The 24,042-nt window shown below is 44.8% G+C and overlaps 1 protein-coding gene across 6 annotated transcripts; it reads right to left on the minus strand.

The window, feature by feature from the left end:
- BRD9 (bromodomain containing 9) lies at window positions 1–24,026 on the minus strand. Of its 6 annotated transcripts, none has more exons than XM_035136135.3 (17): window positions 23,852–24,026; window positions 21,398–21,618; window positions 17,838–17,970; window positions 17,402–17,459; window positions 16,797–16,941; window positions 15,371–15,481; window positions 14,061–14,173; window positions 11,599–11,731; window positions 9,839–9,914; window positions 8,413–8,508; window positions 7,629–7,761; window positions 7,155–7,266; window positions 4,764–4,802; window positions 4,225–4,296; window positions 2,385–2,487; window positions 2,035–2,202; window positions 1–849 (listed from the first exon to the last, which is right to left on the minus strand). In XM_035136135.3, exons 1-17 carry the CDS (start codon window positions 23,964–23,966, stop codon window positions 752–754), a joined length of 1,926 nt encoding a protein of 641 aa, XP_034992026.1. In that variant the 5' UTR covers window positions 23,967–24,026; the 3' UTR covers window positions 1–751. The 6 variants fall into 6 exon arrangements, with proteins under 6 accessions (XP_034992026.1, XP_034992024.1, XP_088512476.1 ...); XM_035136133.3 differs by having other exon boundaries at window positions 14,061–14,176; XM_088656350.1 differs by having other exon boundaries at window positions 14,061–14,236.
- Window positions 24,027–24,042: the final 16 nt, after the last annotated feature.

Genomic DNA, 24,042 nt, shown 5'->3' on the forward strand with positions numbered 1-24,042 from the left:
CACAATTGCATTGACGAGTTTTATTCATATTTACAATATTGTTAATGAACAACAAAATTATTCTAGTTTATCCATAATATAAATTGTTTTTAAAAAAGCCATTTAGTGTCAAATTTCAAATTCTTCATTTAAAATTTAAAACATGTTAAAAATCTGGATAATTTGGCAAGGGCTGAACTTTTTAAGCTGTAAATCTTCAATATTACTATTGAGGATCTGGACTGTTAATAACTTTTAATCTGGCCATCTTTTCAGTGGGCAACTGGAGGAAGAGAAGGAGAAATTACAAAGACAACCACGGTTCTGAAATGTCTGGGTGATATCTAAAGTCACCTCATAGAGCAGAGCCACCTTGGTATTAATAGGCCTCTGTGATTAACGCTGTATCACCGCTGGAAAACATGCTCCTCCTATACGGCCATAGCTGCACACTAAATAAAAAAACTTTTTAATGATTGACAGCATGATAATCAGCTGGTTAGCATTTTTATATATATAAATAAGGTAACTTAAATACGTAATTTGAGATTGCTTCTTCAGATCTATTGTACACACCTAAAATACCATATGAGATGGTCCAAATACCATGATATATAAACCCAAGTAATATTTACAAATATGCACGAGCATTATTATTTACCAATCTTCATACAAAATAAAAAGGGGAAATAGAAATGCATGCTATTCGACGAAACTACATAAATTGTTTACACAGTATAAAAAGCACAAAATAAATATAATATAGGCAAGATTAATTATTGGCATTTGTAGGTTCTGGAGACTGAAGAAATTCATAGGGGTCATGGACCATATCTTGTTGTTCTCCTACACTTAAGTGAGAAGGGCTTCCTGTGGAAAATAAGGAGAGGGCCAGAAAGGATAAATTAAGAAGTTTGAAAAGTTCCATACACTCAGGAAATATATTCACAGTGCCATTTTTTTCCAAGTAAACCGAGTTCAGTTAAATAGGTAAAGGATTATAGTCAGTGGTTTTTAATCACATCCTCCATCAATGATTTTTAGAAATGTCAAATTTTCATTACATTTGTGGCAAAACCCCGCACCCAGGAGCGTAGCAAGAGGGGGCAGTGGGGGCGGGCCGCCCTGGGCTCCACTCTGGGAAGGGGCTCCACTTGGGGCACCCCGCCCCTCACCTCCGCGCGCCGTACAGACATACACGGTCCATACGCGAGTGGCAGCCCGTTACGGGCCGCTGTGTGCGAGCGGTAGCCAGGCTGGCGCTGCTGCTCCTGTGGCAACTCGTAAGGCTGCCACGTGCAAAAAGCAGCACGGATGGGGCAGCCTTATGTGCGCTGTTCACGTAGGGCAGCCTTACAAGTTGCCGCTTGCTCGGTGGATCGTAAGGTTGCCGTGGGAGCAGCAGCGCCAGCCTGGACGGACTGTGCATGCGCCGTTCGTCCTGATGCGTTCGTCGTGTGGTCACGACACATTTATGCTGCGGAGCGACACCCCGCCCCCAGGGGCGCCTCCGCGTTTGCCGCCCTGGGCAGCCAAGTGGCCCCGTTCTCCACTGCCCGCCCCCAGCCTATCTACTTAGTCCCTTCTATTAGAAGTGTGATTGATGTTGGGTATGAGCAGACACTTCCAGCAGCGGCCCTGAGACATGGAACGAAAACATGTGTGAATTTCATGTTCTTATAACATGAAATCCATCTTTGCAAAATTGCTTTTGGGCTGTTTTATACTGCAAATAGTTTTTACTTAGGTTTTTGTGGCTGTTTAATTTCTTGTCACGTTTTCTAATAGTCATTGAAAGGTCAAATGTATTCAAACAAAGGATTTTAAATTTGCAATTTTAAGTAGAAATAAATCACGGTAGTGGTCCTATCAACCTATTTGTATTTGCATCCTGCCCTCCCAAGGACCTTATGGGGCAATCTCATCTTATCACCCCTGTAATCATGTGATAGTGAATACTGTCAATGCAGCCAGTATCTTGGGCATCTCACAAACTATTCAGTTTTAAGTGGGACTAAGGAGGCTCAGGGGGTCATGTTGTTCAACCAGATTTACCTAGGTGGTGTTGATCCCTTTCAGAAGCATTAGAGAGGGAGCTGAGGTTGGAGGAGGGTCTGGATCCTACTCTGTCAGCCTGAGCCTCGTGAAGGTCCTGCAGTAATTTGGTGGTTTCATCCAAGTGTAAATGATTGTCCTCGTGATCGAGCTCCTTCTTCACTTTACCTGAGAACAACAACACATCATTCAATGCAAGCTAGATTTTTGAACGGGTTATTTAACAAAAGGGTGGCAATCTGTGGTAAAACCATGTTAGACTAGGCCTAGAATAAAATTTGATTAGTGGACCAAGCTACATATAATACACTACTGAATACAACACTGAACTCCTCTAAGAACATGCTTACCCAATGAACTCAACATGGATATATCAAGGGACACGTCTGAATAGGGCTTCATAGACAAAAAATCCAAAACAGAACTAGTATTGTCCCCGATGGCTTCTCCAACCTGAAAAAAGAAGAGAAAAATGACAGCTACATAACTGTTTACATAGGGCTGCTACCGACATGACTCCCCTCTCCAGTAAGGCACCCTTCATGGGCAAACACTGGGTACCATGCTGGAAACGTGTACTGCATGGAGGAGAAAATGTTACTTTTCAAGTGGTCTGGAGATTCAGATCTAATCCTGGCAGCATTCCAAAAAGAATTTGCTGCTATCACCCAATACCATTGTTTACTGCTTTAAGAAGGAACTCATAGGATTACCCTCACATCAAAAAGGATGTTGTGGAACTGGGAAAGGTTCAGAAAAGGACAACCCAAATGATGAAGGGGATGGAATGTCTCATATATGAGGATCTGTTATAACATTGGGGGCTTTTTAGTTTAGAGAAAGAGGGCAGGGAAAAGTGTTTCTTCCTCTCTCACGACACTAGAGTTTGTTAACATCCAAGGAAGCTGAATACTGAAAGATTCAAGACAGACAAAAGAAAGTGCTCAGATAGTGCATAGTTAAACTATGGGGTTTACTCCCACAAGACGCCACCATCTTGGATGGCTTTGAAAGAGGACTAGACAAGAGGATGCCAAGAAGTATGCTTCTGAATGCTGATGGCTGGGAAGCACAGGTGGAGAGAGTGGTGGTTGTGCTCAGTCCTGTTTGTGAGCTTTCCATAAGCATCTGGTTGGTCACTGCGAGAACAGGATGCTGGACTAGATGGGCCATTGGCCCGATCCAGCGGGCTCCATTCCCATCACAGGAAACCATTCACTGTGACTCTCTGAACTGCACCTGCTTCACTCCTTCCTACAAGGGCTAGGAGGAAACCAACTATGATCCCTGGGCTTAGCATTAGATTTGAATGAGGGATCATGCTTTGTTTTGCTCAAACAAAGCATAATTGGAAAGCCAAGAATGAACCTTGGCTTAACATAGTGGTTTGCTTGAAGACTAACCACAGTTCATAATGGCCAACATTCTTCGGTTCAAGGCTGCATTTCCTCATTACAAACTCAAATGCCCAAAGTGTGCAAGCCCAAAAAGCAGGTGAGGTTATAATATTTTTCCACTTAGCTTAATTTAGAAGGCATCTGTGTATACTGGGTATTTACCTGCCACCCCCATCCTCCAGTTAGCAGTCATCATAATGAATGAAAATTCATTTCACTGTGATAAAGTTAATAAACAGAGCACTCTCTCCCACCACGATTTACTAATGCCTTTTGGCATGGTTTTTAATACTCACGATAAACTGAAATAAATGGTTACTTAATTGTGACAGCAACAACCTCATCAATTGGCTTTTTTACAGATCACCCACAAACTGATGTAAAGATCTAACAGCGCTCTCCAAGATTTGGATGTGAACACTTCAGGCTGTTCAGCTGCATGCTAACTTACAGGAAGCAGTAAGGGGAGAGGGAGGCTCTGATCAAATGCAAGCCCTTACTGTGTTACCAGAGTTTTCCAATGAAACTTTAATCTGCCCAAAGGAGCAAGGGTGCAGCAGGACAGAGGCAGAAGTTGCAGCAGACAGGGACAACACCACTGAAGCTGCTGCAGCCGGCCTGTCACCTTCGTCTGATCAATTTCTCCAACCACATAACCCTGCAGATTCCACACTGCCAAATTTGGTACAGCCATAAAAAGCTGGTGGGGGTGGGGGGAAGGGGCTGGATTAGGCCTGTGGTCAGGTGGTTCACTAGGCCATTTAAAAGGCACAGGCTAAACAATAAATCTTACCATACTCTGCTTGGAGGCATCTGGGCAAGTATTGCGCAATTTGTGTTCTTCTTTTATGAGGACTGGGGGAACCTTAAACATCAAAACACATTCAGATTGTTGGCAATTTTCAATCTCTATTCATTTTCCATTTGACATCTTTTATTTTACACCACCCAACAAAGTAACAAGAAGAAAATGTCAGCTTTCAATATGGATTATTTTTTTCCTTTGGTACTTAAAAACAAATAAATACAAAAGGAAAGGAAACAGAAAAGAGTACAGAAAACCCAATTTAAAGAAATATTGAGGTTTCTGAAACATCTAAATTATAGTGATTCTATAATTTATGGAACACACTGATTGCAATTCTTATTCCTGCATTTACTGTAGAATCAGAGAATCACAGAACTATAATGCACCCAGTCTAATCCCCTGCAATGCAGGAATATCAACTAAAGCATATTTCAATCATATTCCCAGGGCGGTTTCCAAGCAAAAAGCAAACTATTACATATGAACAAGAAGGCTGGTTAAAAATAAAATGTAACAGGACTTACTTTGACTTCATCTGGTGGTTTCACTGGAATGTTTCTCCTCTGAAAACCAGAACATTAAAATTGTTCATTTTTCCTGTTTCTTTTTTTGAGTAAAGCACACTCATGGTTTTACAGGTGAAACTTGGAAAATTAGAATATCGTTGAAAAGTGCATTTATTTCAGTAACGCAACTTAAAAATAAAAAAATTCCTTCAGTAGCACCTTAAAGACCAACTAAGTTTATATTTTGGTATGAGCTTTCGTGTGCATGCACACTTCTTCAGATACGCAACTTAAAAAGTGCATGACATACAAAGCTAGATATGTCAAGCTTTTATTTGTTGTAATTGTAATTCTTTGTCGTTAAGCGGGTCAGTTATAAATGGAATGGAAGTAATGAAATGTAATAGCGATGTTTATTTTTGTATTATTGTAACTATTTGTTTTATCACTGTGCAATTTCCAAAAGAAAGCATTTGTAAAAATTAAAAAAGAAAAAAATATTAAGTTGCATTACTGAAATAAATGCACTTTTCGACGATATTCTAATTTTCAGAGTTTCACCTATATGTGAACAAGTACCGTGTTTCTCATATTTTAAGGCATCCCCAAAAAATAAGCCATGACAGGATTTCTAAGGGTTGGTGAAAAATAAGACATACCCCGAAAATAAGCCATGTCGTGTAGCCCCGACCGAGCGAGAGGCGAAGGCGCGGGACCCAGCAGGAGCTCCCTGCCTGCTTCCCCGAGCCGTCGCGCATCGGGGGACAGAGCCGAAGATCGGCGGGCGCTCCTTGCTGGGCTTGACAAGCCCGGGAAACAGCGCCCGCCGATCTTCGGACCTGTGCTGTGTGACAGGCAGGGGTGGGGGGAAGCGGAGATCGTTCTCCGCTCTCCCCCCACCCCCGCCTGTCACCAAAGATCGGCGGGCGCTCCTTGCTGGGCTTGACAAGCCCGGCAAACAGCGCCCGCCGATCTTCGGACCTGTCCTGTGTGACAGGCGGGGGTGGGGGGGAAGCGGAGATCGTTCTCCGCTCTCCCCCCACCCCCGCCTGTCACCAAAGATCGGCGGGCGCTCCTTGCTGGGCTTGACAAGCCCGGCAAACAGCGCCCGCCGATCTTCGGACCTGTCCTGTGTGACAGGCGGGGGTGGGGGGGGGAAGCGGAGATCGTTCTCCGCTCTCCCCCCACCCCCGCCTGTCACCAAAGATCGGCGGGCGCTGTTTGCTGGGCTTGACAAGCCCGGCAAACAGCGCCCGCGTGCACTTTATTAAAAAATAAGACATCCCTCAAAAATAAGCCATGTCGTGTTTTTTTGAAGAAAAAAATAATATAAGACATGACTTATATAATATGAGAAACACGGTAGTGAGCTGATGCATGATGCTCTTCTACACCAATCTTGCCACACTGTGGACAAAACAAGCCAGAGTCTGCCTTGCTGTGCTGCCTGCACCCGGGTTTGTTTTATTCAAACCAACCATGAGAACTGAAGAACAAACCTTGGTAATAATAATAATAACAATAATAACAATAACAATAATATTTATACTCCACCCATCTGGCTGAGTTTCCCCAGCCACTCTGGGCGGCTTCCAACAGAACAGAACATTAAAATGCAATAATCTATTAAACATTAAAAGCTTCCCTAAACAGCCTTCAGGTGTCTTCTGAAAGTCTGGTAGTCCAATTTTTTAAAGCAAAAAACCCCATCTTATCTTACCTTCCAAGTCCCGGACTGCAGAATCCGGGACCGGCAGCCGCGTGACACCGGAAGTTGCGTCGACGTAACTTCCAGTGTCACTTTGCCCTTCTATGGGCACCAAAAATGGCCGACGCCGGCTTCAAAAGTAGCTTCTACGCATGACCGGAAGTGCGCCTACGCACTTCCGGTCATGCGTAGATGCGACTTTTGAAGCCAGCGGCGGCCATTTTTGGTGCCCATAGAAGGGCAAATCAGGAAAAAAAATGGCCGTCGGCAGGAGAAAATAACAGAGAAAAATGGGAGACGAAGTGATACGGGACCACCGAGAAAAGATAAGTAAAAACGGGGGTTTCCCGGGGAAAACAGGGTACTTGGCAGCTATGCATCTTATACACGAAAACATATGGTACTTCTGAAACATACATGTGCAGCTTTTCTCATGAGAAGCGCCCTCTGCAGACAATTTGTCACCCTGAGCATCTCTGACTGTGCTAGATCTGTAGGGGATTGTTTGTCAAGACAAGGATCTGTGTAGCCATATTCATGACTTCCAGAAAAGGCTTTATGGGTTTCAGGTGCTGCCACTGACCAATTCTACTGCATATAATTTGAAGAGTTTAACAAAAATACTTTGAAGGGGAAAGTACTGGTCCCGCACTAACTAACTGTGTTTCAGCTGGTTGCATCTCTGCCTAATACGGACCTACCTGCTTTAGCTGGTAAATCATTTTGGAATGATCTCCACCAGTGATTTGATCCAGCAAGTCATCCACTATTTTTTTGCTGTAAATTCCAGAATCCTTCACAAATTCCTGCAAACTAGAAGATTTGTGACATAAGATCAGCAATTCAGTCGGATGCATATATATTTGTAAATGAAATGTAAACACTGCAAAAAGCAAAACACATTTGGGTTTTGAAAAGCTGTCTTCCGTGGTGCTTCAAAAAAGTTGTCACCCTAATGGAATTTGAAGCTATAAATTTTTGTATGCTATTTATTCCCGCTTCCATGGGAACGATTGTTCTTCTTTGTACAGTACTGTATATCCTAATCTTCAGCTTCTGTGCTGGTGTCATGGTCTGGGGCACCAAAATGGAAGGAGAGTATGGTATGAATGACAGACAAAAGTAAACAAGCAATTAATAATTATATAAGAGTTCAATGTGCACAACTTCCTTACCTTAAGGCACACTGGATCCCAGTTTCATCTCCATATGCTGAATACAGCAGTTCCATTTCATCTGCTTTCAGATCATGAAAGAGAGAATGGTGTTGCATCGAAAGTGCTGTATTAGCACTTGAAAGGAATGTAACTGGAAATGTAAGAAAAATGTGTTTGAAATCCTCTACTCAACCTCGTCCCCTCCAAAACCCAACTGCATTTCTTAGGACTTGTTTACAGATCCATGTACATCTCTTGACATTGCATGTGTGAATCAGCTATTGTAGGTCAGACACCACAAACAGAATTGTAATAACCTCCCAGCTTTGACAATAATATCTTGGCTTATTAGGCTGAGGTACAAACAAACTTATTGACTGCGCATGCAGCCTCTTCGCTCTTCCCTTTGCAGCGTGAGGAGTCAAACCAGGAAGCCTCTAATTAAGCCTGGTTTTCTATTAGGCCCCAGCTGAAAAACAATGGATTCCAGCTTCAGAACAAGCCACGATCTTAGAAACAAAATGTAGTTTAATATTCTCCTGGTTCAAAGAAAACAAGGAACTACATTTAATTAAGAGACTTCATGGTTAAACTGAAGTATGAATGTCCAAACATGGGCAACTATGGTACTTCTCCCAACATGATTTTTTTTATAGTGGTTTGGTTTAGATATACAGTCAACTAATCAAGTCCTGAAAACAACTTGTTAACTGAAATCACCTTAATACTATACTGAATGAATGGTTTAATATGAGGACAAATGTTTAAACCTGAAGACATGATGTTTAGTTGCCTTATCTACCTTTGTGCCTTCTTTCATCTTTGAAGCCCAGGGCTGTGAAACCAGGTAATAACTTGCTTGACAAAGAACTCAGATCCACCGGATGGGTTTCCTCCTCTGTTTTAAAAGGAAATGTGCATTACATTTATTTATGTAACTAATTTCTATCCTGCTTTTTAGGACACTATGTTCACAAGGCAATGAAAAACACAAAATAATAATTATAATTAAGATAACAATCCATTTTATTATATGAGACATGCCCAGGGTTGCCACGGAGGCCAAGGCATCCTGAACTACATGGTTGATTTGGCATGAATCTTAAAGTCCCTTCAACACATTTTGCAAACCTCTAAAATCATCATCAGGAACACATATAGATAATATTCCTGAGTATGGATTTTTTTAAAAATCACACTGAGCATTTATTAAGTATTTTACTCATACACTGTACATATGTATAAGTAGACAAACACAAGTCAACTTCCTCACTGATGTGCATTTTTTTCTTCAACTGAGTAACAGTAAGGCGTGAGATGTCGCCATTCCACTACAATGAATGGAGCCCTCTGGACTTTATTGCAATTTCAGCCTTTAGTTTATTTGCCTGTGCGGCAGGCACCAGCAAACAAGGAAAGGCAAAGAGGAATACAGAACTTTTTCAACACCACTGCCCAGACCATTGTGTCTTTTTCCTTCTGTCCAAGAATGTCTTAAAGCCCACACTGTTGTATCACAGACTGGCAATTCATGTTTTAATTAAGCAGATGAAGATCAGGTCGAAAAAGTAGAAGATGCATTTATGCTAATTCAAATAAGAGTTTAGAGGAACATCACAGGTATTCAGTCAACAATAAGATTCCTTAGACCTCTCTTTAGACATTACAGTAATACCTCCGCGAACGTCCGCCTCATCTAGCGTTCATTCTGGCGAACGTCCGCAGCAAACCTGGAAGTACCGGAACGGGTTATTTCCAGGTTTGCTGCTCGCACATGCACAGAAGCGCTAAATCGCGCTTTGCATGTGTCCAGAAGCGCAAACCACTCCACACGCATGCGCAGATGCAGCGCTTTGCCCTGCATCCTTTTCGGCTAGCGGCCAGGGCTCCAGAACGGATCCCAGTTGCAAAACAAGGTACAACTGTACTGACAAATGAAGCTTAATTTTGAAGCTATTTGTAGTACCAGCCGTAAACCTTCAACTGTGTCTGTATTAGATATCCATTTTAGCTTAGGATGAGTTGCAAAGTGTATTTCAGAATGCACATCTTACTGTACTGTTGCAAACATTTCAATGCATATCATTACTGCTTCATATCTGTTTGGGTTATTCAATCTAAGATGAAAGCACTTCAAGAGCAAATTTAAAAAGAGAACCTAGCCATGCAGCAAGAAAAGCATACCTACAACATTAAACAAAGCTTGCCAAAGTTAGCACAACAATTACCTTCTGCTTCTGGATCTGATGGATTGAGTACGCTGAAGACCAAAGACCCATCACCATTCTTTTTCAGGTAGCCTATCTGTACTTAAAAAACATGGCAAAAATACAAATTATTTTTACGTTCACCAATCAAAAGGAAGCACCTATCCAGATTTTAAAATGTCAGGTCCTAACAGTTTGTCTGCGCTGCTGAGATCTACACCATTAGCACTTGGACTGCCTCTTTTGATAGCATGTTTCGGAGCTTTGGTGACAACAGAACCTTATTTCCTTAATGCCTTTATTCTTGACTTTATACACCTCCGGTTGCTGTGCAGAGCCTATGCACAGCTCTGGTGCTTAAGACAGAGCACAGCCTCCCCCTGGTCCACTTGACACTCACATGCTGGATGTTTTCCTGGAATGGGAGTTTACAGGTGCATAAACCACTATGAATAAGCACCTTTGAAAAAGCTGCATCATCTTTAGCCTGTTTTCATAAGTGTGTTCAGAGCAGTGTGCTTTTAATATAAACACCTGAATTGTTTAATATGCCAAACTTGATTCATCAGAAGGCTACAATCTTTTATTTTTATCTTCCCATAGTCCCATAATGGAGAACCTTATCAACCTTGGTTGCCCCAATCAGGAATATTACATGAAGCTATTTAGTGTATTATTACTTTCATATTGTCCTTTTCTTCCAAGAAGTTCAAGGTACATACTCCCCCATCACTTATTTTATCTTCACAATGATCTCGAGGAAGGCTATGATGAGAGACTATGATAGGCCCACTGATGAAGCTCTGAACCCTCATCTCCCAGGTCCTATCCTGACAGCACTCCGGATCCATTAGTTAAAATAACTAATATTATTAATTACCATTATTAGCTTATTAAAAGGTTTTTTTGGGGGGGGGGTTCACCAAGGAACAAGTCCTAGATGACACTTCATTTGTGTTAGATTCAAACTGGGGTCTGGAAACTGTGCTCTGGAAATTTAACACCCATCAAGCAATCACGTGTGAAACTTAATTACAGTGGTACCTCTATTTACGAATTTAATGCGTTCCGAACGCACATTCGTAAGTCGAAAAAAATTGTAAGTTGAATCCCATAGGGATGCATTGGGAGAAAACATTCGTAAGTAGAAGCAACCCTATCTAAAAATTCGTAAGTAGAAAAAAATCCTATCTAAACCGCATCCAAGATGGCGGACGGAGCTCCGTTCGTAAGTAGAAACATTCGTAAGTAGAGGTACCACTGTATTAAATTTATATACTGCCCTTCATCCGAGAATCAGAGTGTGAAAACACAAAAAACAGTTGAAAAGGCCAGAGATGGTTTAATCCAGGCATCCCCAAACTGCAGCCCTCCAGATGTTTTGGCCTACAACTCCCATGATCCCTAGCTAACAGGACCAGTGGTTGGGGAAGATGGGAATTGTAGGCCGAAGTTTGGGGGTGCCTGGTTTAATCAGCCAAAGGCCTGAGTGAAGAGGAATGTTTTCACCTGGTGCCTAAAGACATGTAATGATGGCACCAGGTGAGCCTTCCACATATGGAGAGCCACTGCAGAGAAGGAACCCATGTTGCCACCCTCCAGACCTCTCATGGAGGAGGCACACACAGGATGAGTGGCAGGTCTGGGTCACTTCATACAGGAAGAGAAATGTATCAGATGCCACGCAAAAAAAAAATATGCTTATTTAATCTGATAGGGGCGTTGTTTCTGGCAATGTTAAGCAGAACGGAAAAATGGAAACTTGGATCAAGCGGCACGACCTTGCTGTTTGGGAGACATCGACTGATCCGGTCCCGAGCTTCATCTGCCGCATGTTCCACCAAAGCCAGAACGTGCTCTTCCGCAGTGCTGTCAGTCAGGCTGCATGCATTGCCTTCCGGTTCAAATATGCAGCTACAAACAAGTTACAAGTTGTGCAATAAATATGAAACCATGTCTACTTTTCTCCAAGTAATTTCCCTAGTTCCCTAGAAATCATTTGTTAGGTGAGGGTTCACATAACAAGTTCAGTTTCCACTGATTCCTATGGTAAAATTTCTAATTCATGATCTCTTTCCCTGCTCCCAAATTGGTTTTTATACCGGGCTTTGGGCCGGTGCCCGCTGTGCTGATTGCGCAGTGGGCCAGGGGAGCGTGCACCCATATGCATGCACACACTCTATTTCTGGCATACTTCCAGGTTGGAGGCACTCCGGAAATAGCTTGTGTGCATGCACACAGACCTCCTCTGACCCGGAAGTGCGCCGGAAATGACGCTTGCGCATGCGCACAAGCTATTTCCGACGCTCCTCCAACCCGGAAGTGCGCCGAAAATGATGCTTGCGCATGCGCGCAAGCTGTTTCCGACGCTCCAGTCACTCAGAAGTGGGCAGCCGCACCGCGCAAAATGGGTGGCGGCAGCGGGCAAAATGAGCCTCGCGGGGGCCACATCCGGCCTGCGGGCCATAGTTTGGGGAAGCCTGTCTTAAGGGGTGCTTGGAGATACACATTTCTCCCAAGTGCAAGGTCAATAAAAACCAATTGTGTCATTTACAAAAATCATTTTTTCCTTCAGCCTTCAGTTAGAAAAATAATTTTGTTCAAGGTGTTAAGTAATCCGACTTCAAATACAAATCAATATGCTTAAATGAATATAGTATTTCAGCTTTTAAAACAGAATCCATGACCACCTTATCAAACACCAACTCAAAGAAAGATTTTCTATGTAAAAGAACCATGGGGGAAGATATCTGTCTTATGTAGGGAAGCATTAAAAATATGGTACAATAGATATTGTGCTGTTCCCTAAATAGGCAAAAATTGTATTTGTTTGTATCTATTATTCTACTACAACTACTGGACACAAGTTCAGCAATTTAAAGTCTTGATAGCTTCAGAGAGGAGGAGGAGGAGAGAGAGGGAGTGAAGCCCATGCTTTATTGCCCTATATAAAGCAATGGGCATTAGACATGCTTAATTTTGGCTTGTGCTGGGAGTGGGAAGGCCATGGTTCCAGAGCATGAAGATGGTCATTTAAAAATATTGCTCTGATGGGCCAGAAAACCACCCCCTTTGAGCAGGAGGAGGAAAGCAGTGGGCCGCTAAATATGCCTTGTAGGGCAATCATCAGCCCCCATAACACAAAAGTAGGATCTTACCCCCTTTTATAAGCCCAGAGACTGCAATAAAGAGGAGGCCACTTCAGGGGAAATGACACCACTGCCTCCAACAGCAGTCAGGTCAGCAGCAGCTACAAGACAGCCTGAGGGCAAGTTCAAGCTCAGGGGAGAATCTGCAAGGTAGCCAGCATCCCTGTGCACTCAGAAACATTATGGGAATTAATGGTGCCCTTGGAGGGGCAACTGGAGGATACTGGGATCTGAGAAGACAACATCACAGAAATGGCCTCTGCTGTGTTAAGCCTGAGGCATTGGGCAGGGCACAATGAAATTATTAAGTGCCTCAAAAGGAAAAAAAAGAGCACATCTACTATCTTTATTGTACTTTTTATACTGTTCTACAATCCTTAGGAACCCAGGTGGCGCTGTGGTTAAACCACTGAGCCTAGGGCTTGCTGATCAGAAGGTCGGCAGTTCGAATCCCTGCGACGGGGTGAGCTCCCGTTGCTCGGTCCCAGCTCCTGCCAACCTAGCAGTTCGAAAGCACATCAAAATGCAAGTAGATAAATAGGAACCGCTACAGCGGGAAGGTAAACGGCGTTTCCATGTGCTGCTCTGGTTTGCCAGAAACGGCTTTGTCATGCTGGCCACATGACCTGGAAGCTATACGCCGGCTCCCTCGGCCAATAATGCGAGATGAGCGCGCAACCCCAGAGTCGGTCACGACTGGACCTAATGGTCAGGGGTCCCTTTACCTTTTTACAATCCTTAAAGAAATGCAACTTATACGGTTGCCTTACGAATGAAAATCAAAACATGTCTTGTTTGGGTCATGGGAAAACTCCAAAGAAGTGAACTAAGAGATTTTCAAACAGCTTGGAATTGGTTTATCCAAAACTAATTTGATATCCAAATACCTGAACAGCTGCCTCACATACATCTCTTTCTCGCTCTCTCACACCCTCAACACCTTGGAAAATGTGTGGCTGCAATTGGGGGGGGGATCTGCGACTGCCTAAGTGCGCTGAAATCTCAGGAAACTCAAGTCTGCCTCATATCAGCGCAATTCAAATTTGTAATTAAGCTGCACAAAAGAGCAAAGCATTCCATCTTTGTATCATTACCTAATAACTTCTTTACTTGGCTTTTTGGATTTCTTGGTGGTCTCTACGTGAACAGGAACAACTTCGGGCACAGGCTCCTCAACAGCTGGGTCTTCGTCGCCCAAAATAGCTGCCTGCTGAGAAAAATCCATGTCCTGCATAAACGACATGCTGCGCTTCAAAGCTAACAGCCGTTCCTAGAATTAGAAAGGACAGAGCAGCAGGGACTTTACACCTTTCCCTCATAGCCAAGGTGCTATGATGATGGGATGGGATGGGAATGGCCATGGCTTTGTGCCTAAGAGCTACACCTTCAATGACGATGCGACATGATTCAGTCATGGCAGCACAACACCAGAGTATCTGCAACCTAGGAGAAAAAACCCCATCACCTACCTGAAAAGTGGAACTTACCACAATCTTTATGCAGAACGGGCTACCAGCAGTAGCTCATATGATAAATCAGTTGTTTGACTGCTTTTAATATGGTACTAGCACACCTTAATGTAAAGCATACATAAATCCATCTCCTACCTTAAGTATTTCCATTTTAATGTTTTTTCCCCCCTAAATTTTAGGTGAGGAGTGAGGGGAGGGCCTGTTTTCTGCTAAGAAGGGGACTAAGAGGATTTATGAATTGCATTTTAAAGGAAAACATGTTTCTATACATCGCCTTGATGTTTAACATGCTTGGCTTTCCAAAAAGATGTTTCAGAATTTATTTATTGTTCACTTGTAAACAACTTAAAGCAAGTCCAATGAATTTAAAAGGTACTATGGAAAAATTTGCTTCCATCCTGGAAGCTTCTGTTCAAAGTTTCCAACCTGAAACCAAATCTTACCAGGTGTTATCGACTGTAAAAGGTGAGTGATTTATAATGGAAATGTCCTTCTATATAACATGCTATGGGAACGTCATATTTCTGTAGGCGGGCAGAATGCGGTACTGGGCACATAAGTCAGCTTCCTCATAATTTCAGCTTTTCGTTTCTTTCTTTTTTAAAAGAGCAAGGTGATTGTAAGCATTTATGCAAAGTGTGTGGGGACTCGTAGAAACCCATGTGGTATCTAGTGGCGACAGGGTGGTGCTTCAATATCCTACACAGCAACTCCTCTCTTTCCATACCTAGAAGCGGAATGTATTATGCATTTCCCCCAACAGTGCTTTATTTGCATAGAAGTGGAGATTTGCTGGGGGTTTTTTAGCCCAGGGCATAAGAATACAGCAGCCATGTTATACGGATTAATGAAATAACCCTTCACTTTGACCCACTATAGTAGTTCAACGTGCACATTTGGTCTCATCATGTTCACTTTCATAGCTGTCTTACTTTGCTCATCATCTTAAAGCCTGTATGGAGGATCTTTTTGGCCAGTTTGTAGTACACAGTGTCTGGTCTGTTGTATGTCATTGCGTTGTCACACATCAGCTTAAAATCTGCCTGAAAAACATGAACATGGGCATTACCATATTTTGCTGTTGTGCAGCCACAGCCATACCAGGTCAAATTCAACAGAATGTTAAAACGAATAGTACAGTTGGTGAATATCAACCAACTACCGTATTTCTCAGATGACTTGCAAGGGGCCCTGGTCCCTTTCGGTTTCCTATGGCAAACAATGAAACCAGAAAAGCTTAGATCACAATGTTGCTGTGCTAGGACTGATTTAATTGATCAGGGCTTTAACATTTATGCCAAACTTTGCAGAATGCCTCGCTGTTTGACACAAGGAGCTGGCTGGTTCACTGATATTCTCCCTCAGTAGTTTTAAAACCTGGATCTCAGATGAAATTGTAAACCTTGCAGCGCTTGTCCGAACCCCGGGACCTGTCCTTGCTGTTGGCGGCAGGGGGAGAGGAAGGAAGGAAGAGAAAGGGCTGTTTTCTCTTCCTTTGTTCCTCTCCCCCCCCCCAATCCAACAGAGCCCACATCTGACGGGGGTTCGGAAGCCCCGTCAAATGCCGGCTCTGTTGGGCGAGGCGGTGGGGGGAAAGAACCTCCGCTTCTCCCCCCTCCCCCGCTGCCTGGCACACACCTCTCTTGGCTCGGGGAAGGCAGGCAGGCAAGAGAGCAAGCGCCTGCCTGCCTTCCCTGAGCCAAGAGAGCAAGTACTGCTGCCGCCGCCAGGCCCCCGGAGCCCATAGGAATGCATTAATTGACTTTTAATGCGTTCCTATGGGAAACGGTGCCTCGCTAGACGAAATTTTCGTAGGACGAATTGAGTCCTGGAATGAATTAATTTCGTCTAGCGAGGCACCACTGTAATTGTAAATCTATTACAGGGCAAGCCATCACAATATGTGATCTGCTAAAACAAGTACAGCCAGTAATGTATCATGGCCTTTCACGTGCTTGGTAAATCCTGCTTTTGTTGTCTCAGGCAGGCAATAAAAACAGATGATTTACTGAGCCCCTGCTGCACCATCATATATGTGTACTGGGCTGTGCTTGACTTAGTAGCTTCCAAAGGCCTCTGCATGTTATGCGGGGATCAATGGGCAAACCGCCCCCGCCCCCCGACACCTGCACTTAAAACCACAGACTTTTGTTGTAGATGACCTGTTCTGGGGGTATCACATAAAAATTATGTGACTTTCACACTGGAATAACAGGATTGCTGCCCACTCACTGGAAATGCACAATTATAATAGAACCATTTCTGGAGCTATTTACATGATCTACCACCTCTATTGACCGACTATAATAATTAACAATTCACACTGTGAAAAGTTTTATCAAATCTCTATTAATTCACCTTGAATTCTGTTACTGACTTGTACTCATTTGCTGCAATTTTGTCTTTCATAGTGCCAAAATCCATAGGATGCTTTATTATCATGGAATATCCAGGGGCAATGGCATCCGTGACTGGAAAAGCAAAAAACCCATGAGGATCTTTCCTATAAAAGGGAAACACATACATATAGGGAATGTTATATTTGGGGATAAAATCACGTATGTATCTATGTGTATACATGTATGTGTGTGTCTATACACCCCCCCCCAAACCTACATAAAACAAAAGCCATTTTCCATCAGTCAAGAATAATAATAATTTACCCAGCCAGATGGGAACTTTCTGTATTAGCAAGTAATCATCAGGATAAGCTGTATAGAAACATCTGTATATACCAACATGAGTTGCTGCTAAAAGTGACCCCCTCAGATCCAGCACTCCAGAGTTTTAGCACATCTATCTACACATCTTACATTATTGAGTACCGATCTTAAACTAATTAGATATGATTAAGCAGTGATGTGGGTTTTCCAGAAAACTTTGAAACACGTACAACTCCCCATTTGCGTGGGGGTCGCGTTCCAGGTCATTGCGCATGCTGACGGGACACACTTCAGTCTTACCTCTGTAACTGGCGAAGAAAATGTTCCAACAATTGCTGAATAGGTGTGCTCTCGCTTTCTGCTATAATACAATGTAAGGAAAAGCAAATGATCACTCCTTTGAAAGTTCCTGTCATCTGTATACCACAGCTCTAAAATGATAAAGATGCTATTGCTACAAAATAATGTAGCCACTATTAATTCTGGTTTGGTTTTTTGTTTTTGTTTTTGCATAGGACAGTAAAACACATATTACATTCTGTGGTTGGCCTTTCGGAAAATGGTAGAGAAATATTAAAGGTAACACAAGAATCATATGCATTTCTATCCACGTGAATAAACTGCATCCTTAACCAAAAAAGGGGCTGAGAGCAAACAAGAATATGAGAAGTGTTTTCCTACACTATACAAATCTCTATATATGGCACATCAGTTTCAGATGTCACTGAAAACGCACCTGGCTGTGTTCTACAGGCTCGGACTGGACGATCAGAGGGTGGCTCAACCTCTACTTTCTTTCCGGGATCAAAGTCATCTGTTTCACCCTCAGTATCACATTGTTCTTTCTCCCTTTTTCTTTTCTTCTCTTCCTGGTACCAAAGAAACAGAAATGTAAGAAGGACAGACAATACAGTGGCGAACGGAGCCGCTTGGCTGCCCAGGGCAGCAAACGCAGAGGCGCCCCCTGGGGGCGGGCCGTCATGACGTCATGACACACTCGTTGTGACGTCATGATGCACGCATTGTGATGTCATGATGCACGCTTCAGGATGAACGGCGCATGGAATGCGCTCGCGCAGGATGCTACACATGCACAGCCAGTACGCACTGCTGCTGGCGCTCGCCCGCTGTGCACCAGCAGCAGCGCTTACTGACTGCGCATGCGCATCCCGGCGCATGCGCACTCCATACGGGGTGGTGCACCACCCCGTATGGAGTGTGTGCGCGCCAGGATGCTGCACATGCGCAGTCAGTACGCGCTGCTGCAGAGTGTGCACGCGCCGGGATGCTGCACATGCGCAGTCAGTACACGCTGCTGCTGGCGCACTGCTCACACACAGCGGCCCGTAAGGGGGTGCCGCTCGCGGGACAACCGGCACAGACTGCGTATGTCTGTACGGCGCGCAGGGGCGGGGAGGGGCGCCCCCGAGTGGAACCCGGGGCGGCCTGCCCCTACCGCCCCCCTTACATATTCATGCAAAATCATCACTGTAATTAGTCTTTTGTGACATTAAAAAACAGGATACTTAGCAATGGGAAAACAGATTCCAAATACTTAGGAAAACAAGCTCTTAAAAAAAAAGTACATTGGTTATTTCCATTTGCATTTGTCATCCTGCTTTTATTAAGCTATTTTAATTAGCTTGCTGTTTTTATATGAACTGTAAGCCGCACAGAGTGGTTGGGGAAACCCAGACAAATGGGTGGGGTATAAAAAGTAAAATTATTATTATTACTAGTATCTTGAAGCCTAGTATCTAACGGGTGCTAGAGCAGGTGCTGCAATCATCCCCAAAATTATTGACCAGCAGAAAGAGAAATATTTCGTCGGGTTGATCGAAGGACTTGTGCGGGGCTGCGATCCTTAAAATGACAAACGGGACCCTTCCAGTATTTCCTGAGAGTAAGCACCACTGAATTCAACAGAACTCACTTCCGAGTAGACAGGTTTAGACTTGCCCTGTTCAGAGTCTCTTAAGTTAAGAGGTTTGCCGTTTGCTGCAAAACCAACCACATGTTCCTCCTCGCTGCAGCGGGAATCCTAGGCTCGCTTACCCGAGAGTAAGTCCCTCGGGGTTAGCTGGGACTTGCTTCTGAGAAAACGTGCAGTGGGGTCCGGCTGGGGCTGTGTGGTTGCTGGGGGGCGCCTGCTGTGCTTTCTTCCTTGGAGAGCCAGGCTGGCGGGCCGATCCTGTCTCTCGCCTGCAGGGCCTTCACTGACAGGTTGAGACGCGCGCGGCGTCGCCAAGAGCAGGCCGCTCAGATCAAGCCGCCCCCTCGGGGCTTGGTGGAGCCTCGCGGCCTCCATCGCCGATGCAGAAGCGGGTTGTCGCTGAGGTCAACCCACTACCACCCCACTGGAGTGGGCTGAGCTTGAGAGGTGGAGTGTCGTCGTTTTGGGAGGTGGGGAGAAGGCGGCGTTCTCCTCCTCCTCACCGCCGCTTCGGCCTTGCGACGCGGCTCTGGGCTAGACGGCGGGAGGCGAGCCTAGAGGGTGGCTGGGCTGCCCCACAACACACAGGCCTCTCTCTCCCCCTCTCCGCGCTGCGCCTCCCACTCACTCGACGCCTGGGCCAGCCGTTCCCCTCAGACCCCCGCGCGCATGAGAGTGTCCTGGGTGCGCGAGCAAGTGTCTCTGTGTTCCAAGTCCCAACGGCTGTCCGTGCGGCACATGCGCATTAGCGCAAACCCAGGGACACAGGGACTGGACGCAGAGACACTTGCACTTTATTATATAGGATTTGTTTTGTTGTTGGTTTTAACATGTGTGTTGGAAAATGGTTATTCAAAATTCAAAAAGCTGCTGAAGAAACAAGCAAACTACCTAAAGTAGTAGCACCAAGTCATTTAGGGCTTTAAACGCTAATGTGAGCACCTTGAATTGGGTCCAGAGACAAACTAGGAACCAATGCAACAGATTTGAAACAGGGGTTATAAGAATTCTAAAGGAAACGCCAGAGAGTATTCTGGCTGCCGCATTTTGGACCACTTGAATATGCCAAGTTGTCTTAAAAGAGCAGTCTCACACAGCATACCTTGCAATAATCCAATTGGCCTTAACACATCCAAACACATATATAAAAAACCAGATAAAGGTAAAGGGACCCCTGACCATTAGGTCCAGTCGTGAACGACTCTGGGGTTGCAGCGCTCATCTTGCATTATTGGCCAAGGGAGCCGATGTACAGCTTCCGGGTCATGTGGCCAGCATGACAAAGCCGCTTCTAGCGAACCAGAGCAGCACACGGAAACGCTGTTTACCTTCCCGCTGTAGCGGTTCCTATTTATCTACTTGCACTTTGAGGTGCTTTCAAACTGCTAGGTTGGCAGGAGCAGGGACCGAGCAATGGGAGCTCACCCCATTGCAGGGATTCGAACCGCCGACCTTCTGATTGGCAAGCCCTAGGCTCTGTGGTTCAACCCACATCGCCACCTGCAAAAGACTAGATAGCCACCACTAAATAAATCATGAAACTTTAGCTTTAAATATCTCATCTAAATACCCTGAAACAATCTTGGTAGTTTCGGTAGTATCACCCTTCAACAAATATTAGATTACAGACTCTTTGTGAATTAATATTTTAAGATGTAAGGGAATCACTAGATCTCTGCGAAGGGTGTGATGTATTATGTGATGTATTGTATCTGGTGGTTTCTTATTACAAGAGCAGAATCTGTTCGGGAAGGGGATTTTGAAACCTTCCGAACAAAACAGATGAGGTGAATGCATTTCGATGAGCTTGCTCAGCAATGCGATGGAGTATTTAAATTATAAAAATAATTACTGTATATTCCGGCATATAAGACGACTGGGCATATAAGATGACCCCCAACTTTTCCAGTTAAAATACAGTATAGAGTTTGGGATATACTAGTTGTATAAGACAGTGGTCCTCAACCTTGGGCCTCCAGATGTTTTGAGACTACAATTCCCATCATCCCTGACCACTGGTCCTACTAGCTAGGGATCATGGGAGTTGTAGGCCAAAAACATCTGGAGGCCCAAGGTTGAGGACCACTGGTATAAGAAAGACGACCCCCAACTTTTGAGAAGATTTTCCTGGGTTAAAAAGTAGTCTTATACGCAGAAATATACAGTAGTCATTACAATGGAGTTTACTTTACTCTGTATTCTGGACTCTGCCATTGCTTCACAACAGTTGTAAGGAATAGCTTAGAAAGCTCTGGAGTTGCCACATAAAAATGCATTTGTTCAAACTGATACTTACAGTTGTCATAAGGTAACCTTTTAAAGCTTTGACCAGCATCTCTGGAAATAATGATGTCAATGATTACCTTTCTCTTCCGTCTCTCCTCATCATCAAGATGCTTTTCTTTCTCTTTGTCCGATTTCTTCTTCTTCTTCTTTTTCTTCTCCTTATGTCGCTCTCTCTCATGGTCTGATCTATCATCATAATAACTGGAATCGTGGCCTGATCCTGAAAGTTCTGTCACTTCACTTCCACCAACTTTCAACACCAACTTCAATGGCTTCTCTAAGGGCTTATCCACATAATCTATGAGGGTGACAACAACAGCAAATAAGTGAAAAGCAATAAATAAATAAACAGTATCAAACGAGCACAGCAAACATTCAGCAGGAATGCTGCTCACATAAGCCTTATGCATAGGAAAGTGTAAGAGCAGATCAGTGACGAACAGTGCCGCTTGGCTGCCCGGGGCAGCACATACGCAGTCCGCCCTGGCGCGTGCGTCGTGATGCAACCTGACGCATGCGTCGTGACGTCACGATGCACACGCCAGGACTGACTGCGCATGTCCGCACATGCGCAGTCTGTCCGTGGCAGCCGGCGCGCTGGGCTGGAGGAGGCGAGGGGCGGGCCAGGGGCCGGCGGGGGTGCTTGGGTGGCGCGCTGGGCCGGAGGAGGCGAGGGGCGGGCCAGTGGCCAGCGGCACTGCTCGGCCGGCACGCTCAGCCGGAGGAGACAAGGGGCGGGCCAGGGGCTGGCGGTGGTGTTCCCGCCAGACTGGAGCTAGGGGCGGCCCGCCCCCCCCGCTACGCCCGTGGAGCAGATTATGATGCTAAAAGCATGTCTGAAGCAAATGTGCACTGATATCCTCTGTCAGAAAGAAAGGCGGCAGCTACCCACCTCAACAAGTGTGTGAGAGAAAAACAACAGTATTTTAGCCACCCAAAATATAAAATATAAATTAATATAAAGTATATTAATTTATTATAGCACATACGGTTTTGTGCTGCAAACCCTTGTGTAAATACTATAAACACTGCTATAAAGTGTGAATTGGTGGACAATCAATAGCTTTTCCCAGACTGGAAACTTGGAACCTTTTTATCTGATACTTTACAGAGGAGCACAATTTATCACCCCAACAAATTATGACAACAGAGTACTGAACATAGGAATGGGACATACTGAGAGAGACCATTGATCCATCTACATCAGTATTGTCTGAACTGACTGGCAGCAGCTCTCTGGGGTTTCACACAGTGGACGTTCCCAGCCGGGAATTCAAAATGACCTTAACAGCTTGGACAACTGGGCCCATAATAGCAAAATAAATTTAAATGCAGGACAAATGTAAGGTTCTGAACTTAGGCAGGAAGAACCAGATGCACAAATATAAGATGGGGGACACCTGGCTTACACGTGAAAAGAATCTTGGGGGCCTTAGTGGATGACAAGCTTAACATGAGTCAACAGTGTGATGCAGCTGCAAAAAAAGCTAATGCTATTCTGGGCTGCATCAACAGAAGTCTAGGGTCCAGATAAAGGGAAGTCATAAAGGACCCCTGACAGTTAAGTCCAGCTGCGGACGACTCTGGGGTTGCAGTGCTCAAGTGCTCATCTCACTTTACTGGCCGACCGGCGTACAGCTTCCAGGTCATGTGGCCAGCATGACCAAGCCGCTTCTGGCGAAACCAGAGCAGCACACGGAAACGCCATTTACCTTCCTGCAGTACCTATTTATCTACTTGCACTTTTTGGTGTGCTTTCGAACTGCTAGGTTGGCAGGAGCTGGGTCTGAGCAACGGGAACTCACCCTGTTGTTTATTTGTATGCCACCTTTACGGAGTTCAGAAAAAAATAACATAACTATGGCATAACAAAAGTAGGCATAAACAATAAATTAAACATTGAGCAATTTCCACATAAAACACAACAAAACATAAAAGATGCCAAAAAATCAACATCAACCGCCCGCCCCCCCAATAGAAAACCCGACACGATGCCCCAGCCCTACGGCGGAGAGGGGGAAAACATGGGCGAGAAATGCAACAAATGCATAGAGAGCTGGGGAATGGGAAGCTTCCCTGCCAGCAGCTTCTGTGCTGGCTTCTTGCCTACCTCACAGGGTTGTTGTGGGGATTGAGGAACTGGGGAGGGAGGGAGGGGGAGAAAGGCAATGAATAAGTACATACATAGATAAATCTACAGCAGGCATAGGGCAGTGTTTCCCAACCAGTGTGCCTCCAGATGTTTTGGGACTACAACTCCCATCATCCCTAGCTAGCAAGACCAGTGGTCAGGAATGATGGGAGTTGTAGTCCCAAAACATCTGGAGGCACACTGGTTGGGAAACACTGGCATAGGGGAACTCGGCCCTCCAGATGTTTTGGGACTACAACTCCCATCATCCCCGACCACTGGTCCTGTTAGCTAGGGATGATGGGAGTTGTAGTCCCAAAACATCTGGAGGGCCGAGTTCGCCTCTGCCTGACCTACACCCCGGGTTCTGCATGGTCCTCCCTCCCTTCTCCCCACCCACCGTCATAGGAGGCGCCTCCGCTTCCTCCCCCGCCGGTGGCGGCGACGACGGCTGGGGCGGGCGTGGACCTCCACTCCGCCTTCTCCGCCTTGTGCTTTTTGTGCTTCTTCCCCATAATTGCCGCGAATCGAAGGAAAGAGGCGGCGGCGGCAAGGAAGGCGAGGTAGGAGGCGAATGGATGTGTCCGGAAG

The sequence above is a fragment of the Zootoca vivipara genome, chromosome 12 (genome assembly GCF_965207765.1).
Source record: "Zootoca vivipara chromosome 12, rZooViv2.hap1.1, whole genome shotgun sequence".
In the NCBI taxonomy this organism is placed as follows: Eukaryota; Metazoa; Chordata; class Lepidosauria; order Squamata; family Lacertidae; genus Zootoca; species Zootoca vivipara.